This window comes from Mus pahari, chromosome 12 (genome assembly GCF_900095145.1).
Source record: "Mus pahari chromosome 12, PAHARI_EIJ_v1.1, whole genome shotgun sequence".
Lineage (NCBI taxonomy): Eukaryota > Metazoa > Chordata > Mammalia > Rodentia > Muridae > Mus > Mus pahari.
The window spans coordinates 33,318,582-33,323,906 of record NC_034601.1 but is presented as its reverse complement, the minus strand read 5'-3'; the positions used below and the strand labels follow the sequence as shown (position 1 = coordinate 33,323,906).

The 5,325-nt window shown below is 44.5% G+C and overlaps 1 protein-coding gene across 1 annotated transcript in view; it reads left to right on the top strand.

Annotated features, from left to right (window-relative positions):
• The first annotated feature begins 1,693 nt into the window (after positions 1 to 1,693).
• Maats1 (MYCBP associated and testis expressed 1) overlaps positions 1,694 to 5,325 on the top strand; it is a 40,425-nt gene continuing 36,793 nt past the window's right edge. The window contains exon 1 of the mRNA XM_021209898.1: positions 1,694 to 1,896. Coding sequence (XP_021065557.1) covers positions 1,776 to 1,896 — 121 coding nt within the window. The 5' untranslated portion in view covers positions 1,694 to 1,775. The remainder of the gene's footprint in view (positions 1,897 to 5,325) is intronic.

The window sequence follows — 5,325 nt, the reverse complement described above, 5'->3', positions numbered from 1 at the left end:
ATACATATCATACAATGGTCTCTGATTTCTGGGCTCCTGAAAGGTCTGAGTTTTACCACATTCGCAGGCCAGTTCATATGTGATGGTTGAAGCTATCAAACTCCTGGGCCACAGATAAAGGGCATTTTATCACTTGCAGCAGGACATTATATAAGTTTCCAGAATCTCATTTCCCATGGGTGATGTGAAAAAGACCAAAGAGTACAAAATTCTTGGTGACGAGAACTAAGAATGACTATCTCCCTTTTGCCTAAAGGGCAATACTGTCTTTATCACCTGTCACTCTTTCCTACTCAGAGTCAAGGACAGAGAGTGCCCCCTCCCTTATAAGACACAAAGGGAATTAGCCCCCGTAGAGAGTTCTCTTAACATGATTAGAATTGGGCTGGAGAGATGGCTCAGTGGTTAAGAGCACTAATTGCATTTCTGAAAGTCCTATGTGCAAATCCCAGCGACCCATGGTGGCTCACTACCATTTATAATGAGATCTGATGCCCTCTTCTGGTGTGTCTGAAGATAACTACAGTGTACTTACATATAATAATAAATAAATCTTTTTAAAAAAAGAATCAGAATTAACTTTGTTAGTGATAATAGTGAGATTCTTTTTTTTTTTTAAAGATTTATTTATTATTATATCTAAGTACACTGTAGCTGTCTTCAGACACACCAGAAGAGGGCATCAGATCTCATTATGGATGGTTGTGAGCCACCATGTGGNAGAAGAGGGCATCAGATCTCATTATGGATGGTTGTGAGCCACCATGTGGTTGCTGGGATTTGAACTCAGGACCTTCAGAAGAACAGTCAGTGCTCTTAACCACTGAGCCATCTCTCCAGCCCAATAGTGAGATTCTTTAGATTAGAGTGTACCTCAGTAGTAGAGTGCTTGTAGCATATGTGAGACCCTAAATTCAATTCCCAATGCCACAAAAATAATGAATGAATAAAAAAATAAGCAATATTATTAGTTTGAGACGTTGGCTAATTTTAAGGTAAAGTGATACTATGAAACTTCTTTTTAAAGGAAGAACGGATCATGGGCAAAAGCTGGCCCACTTTTGCCTCTCTAGTTTTCATTGCAGGATTTATTTATTCATTTATTTATTTTAGGCAGAGACTACGCATGCACCATAATGCCAAGAGCAGCAGCCTGGAGACAGAATTCCTATTACAGAAGCCAATGTCCTCTTTCATACTGCTCCAAGGCCCAACATACAGGAGCTTAGATTTCTCCACCTTGTGGAAAGAGGCTTTCAGAAATGAAAGTACCCAGTTCTAGCAGGTGAAGAGATCTCCCAGGGATTTCTAGAAGAGACTGGTGGCAAGGGCTGTTACTAGCAAATAGCTCTTGGTTTTCTCAAGTAGCCCTTTCCCCAGCATCTGAAGTCAGCTCTATTGGGCAGAATCTGTCCATCCCTTTAGCCTCTTCTTCCTGGCCCAGCTTCTTTCCATGCTAGCATTTCCCCCTTCTCTTGACTACTCCCTTCCAGTAACCAGCTCCTCAGGTCGCCCCACATCTTGCCTCTTCATTCTGCCAGGTTTGTTCACCCTGCATCCCAAAATCCACTCTGCCACTCCTTTCTGCCTCTTCAAACTGTCCCTCCAGGGCCTTTACTCCTGCCCTTTCACTTCCCCGCCCTGCCTCCCCGCCTCCCGAAACTCGCCCCGCCCCTTATCCTTGCGTGCTTCTGCGGTTGCCATAGCTACGGTGTACACAGCTACCAAGCCTCGCATAGCTGGTTTTCTGCTGGCGGGAGGAAAGAGGCAGCACCATGAGCCAGATAGTGACCATCCAGGAACCCAGGTCCACCGATCAGAGGATTCCGTACCAATGCAGAGAGGTGTCGAGGGCCAAGGGCAGATTCGCCAATCGAATGTACGATTACCTGTACGGTAAGGACTGCCCACTCCTCCTGGGAGCTAATATGACCTGGAGGGGTATGGCTGGTGTGCTAAAAAAGATACTAGCTCCAGGACAAACCCTTTGGCTCCAGACCGCACAGGTGGGAGCCCTGAGTCCCAAGTACGCAGTGGGCCACCCGCTCTGCAGCACTTCGGAAGCCACAGGTGTGCTCGGCTTTTCCAAGTGCCAGACGGGGGGTCGCCCCTTTCCTCTCCCCCCCCCACCCCCGATAATTTAATCTTCCTGAAACCTAGTCTGGTTTCATTCATTCAGGTGCACATTCATAAAAGTGTGAAGTGATTTGCAGAGCTGGAGAGGCAGGCAACGTGTCAGCATTCAAACACATACGTCCAGTGAAAGTCATTTTCCTGCCCCCAGGGTCTGACAAATCCAAATTTGGCGTTCTGGGTGAAGAGGTTCCACTTGGCTTCATGTTTGTTTTCAGTGGTTTTCTTCCTCCTCCTCCTCCTCCTCCTCCTCCTCCTCCTCCTCCTCCTTCTTTTCCTCTTCCATCCTTTTGTTGATCAAAACATTGTTGATGAACTTAGTGCACCCATTCCCCTAGGACCAATTAAATTTCAGTTTATGTTATGCCCTGATTTTCCATTTGTGGTCTTTCTCTCCAGACCTTAAGCTCTGGTTCACACATGTTGGTCATCCTCTTGAGCCTATTACAATACTGTACACAATATTATGTATAAAAGTGTTAACTAGATTACTGGATTTATACTACAACAAATGCAACCATTTAAGCATGATGCTTTCTTTTTCTGATTTTTGCCCTCTGTAGAACCAGGCTGTCACCTGAGCCCGGCATAATTTTCAGCCTTATGGTATTTCCTTTGGATATCCAGACTCTCTTCTAAAAACCCATTTTCTTGGATTGGGCTGTGTAATTACCAACTGCATGCTCTCTTAGTTAGGGTTTCTATTGCTGGGACAAAACATCATGACCAAAAAGCAAGTTGGGAAGGAAAGGGTTTATTTAGCTTACCCTTCTACATTGCTATTCATCACCAAAGGAAGCCAGGACAGGAACTCAAGCAGAGCAGGAAATTTGAGGCAGGGGCTGATGCAGAGGCCTTGGACACTGTTGCTTGCTCTCCGTGGCTTGCTCAACCTGCTTTCCTATACACAAGACCTCCAGCCCAGAAATGGCACCACCTACCATGGGATGGGCCCTCCTCCATTGATCACTAATTGAGAAAAGGCCTTACATCTGGATCTCATGGAGGCATTTTTCTGAACTGAGGCTCTTTCTTCTCTGATGACTCTAAACTCAAGTTGACACACAAAACCAGCCAGTACAACACTTCCATCTTAGGATTTTATTGCTGTGAAGAGACACCATGACCAGGACAACTCTTACAAAGGAAAACATTTCATTGAGGCTGGCTTACAGTTTCAGAGGTTTAGTCCATCATCATCATGGCAGGAAGCATGGCAGCATCCAGGCTGATATGATGCTGGGGACAGAGCTGAGAGTTATATCCACAGGCTACCGGGAGAGACTCTGTGCCACATCGGGTAGAGCACAGGGGACCTCAAAGCCCACCTACAAACTGACAAACTTCCTCCAATAAGGCCACACCTACTTCAATCAGGTCACACCGCCTAATAATTCCACTCCCTATGTGGCATTCAGACACATGAGCCTATGGGGGCCATACTTATTCAAACCACCACACATGTTCTGTCCAGTGGTCTACCTTGTTTAGTCTTGTGTTTTGTTTGGTTTTGTTTGGTTTGGTCTTGCTTGGCTTGGTTTGGTTTGGTTTAGTTTGTTCTTTTCGAGGCAGGGTTTCTCTGTGTAGCCCTGTCTGATCTGGAACTCACTCTGTAGACCAGGCTGACCTTGAACTCAGAAATCTGCCTGCCTCTGCTTCCCAAGTGCTACAATTAAAGGCGTGCGCCACCACTGCCCGGCATATTCTTGCGTTTGTCTTATGAAATAAATCTAGTAAATATTTGGCCAGGGTATGTGTGTCCCTTGAGAAAAATCTACTTGGGAAATTAAATTTCTCTCTCTGAAAGCCACTTATGAATTTAGTGTTACATTGGTTGATTTTTTTTAAGTTATTTATTTATTTATTTAATGTGCATGAGTGTTTGCCTGCATGTCTATACCTGTACCACATCTGTGCCTGGTACTCTCAGAAATCAGAAAAGAGCATGAGGTTCCCTGGAACTGGAGTTACAGATGGTTGTGAGCCACCTGTAGGTGGGTTCTGGGAACTGAACCCAAGTCTTCTGTAAGTAACTAGAACAGCAGTGCTCTCAACAGCTGAGCCTTCTCTCAGGCCTCACATGGGATGGTCTTAATACACTCAGCCATCAGTACTCTTCATCATTAAAGATGTACCCAGTGAGTAGGTACTTACAGTAGTGAAGTAATCATTTGTTGACCATTGGAGAGATAACAGGAGCCCATCGTCCACACAGTCTGTATAAAGCTAAGGGACACATTCTAAAGATGGCTAATCTTATTTATTTCTTAATAGAGAATATTTTTTTTACCATGTCTACAGTTCTCAAGGTGTCCTGCTGTTTGCATCTTTTGAGTGCACTGAACATGAAGAATGGTGGCTAAATGGACCCACCCTTTGTGTGTGTGATGAGAGAGGGGCAGAAGTCAATACTGCACGCCCGCCTCAGTTGCTCTCCAGCTTGTATATGAAGGCAAGGTCTCACTGACCATAGATCTCATCAGTGCTGCTAGACTGGCTGACAGGAGCCCCAGGGATCCTCCCGCCCCCATCTCCTCCATCCTGGGATTACAAGCTGTGCTGCTTTTTATGTTCACACTGGGGCTTTGAACTCATGTCTTCATGCTTGTGCAGTAAACACTTCAGTGAATGATCCATCTACCCAGTACTGTTAAATTTCTTCTTTTAACTGGAAATAGGTGTAGTGTTTATATATAAGATTTTTCATCTTGAAGTATTTTTTAGGTAACTAGGGACAAAAGAAGTCCACTCATTGGAAAAAAAGAAGAAGGAATATTTAGGGTTCTTGTTTGCATTCCAATTCCATAAGTTGTCTTGAAATTCACACACACACACACACACCCAAAAAAACAAAAAACAAAGCAAGCAAGCAAACAAAAAAAAAACCACATTTAACAGATTTCTTGGTAAATGGAAGAAGGTAACAGGATCATAGCAGTTACAGTTAGACAACGTCTAAACTCTCTAGTTTGCTTTCCAGTTAAGGAATTGCAAGCCAGCTGGCAAGATGGCTCAGTGGTTAAGAGCACTGACTGCTCTTCCAAAGATCCTGAGTTCAATTCCCAGCAGCCACATGGTACTGGGGTCTGGTGCTCTCTTCCAGTGTGTCTACAGTGCACCCATATAAATAAAATAAATAGATTTTTAAAAAGGAAAGGAAAGGAGAGGAGAGGAGAGGGGAGGGGAGGGGAG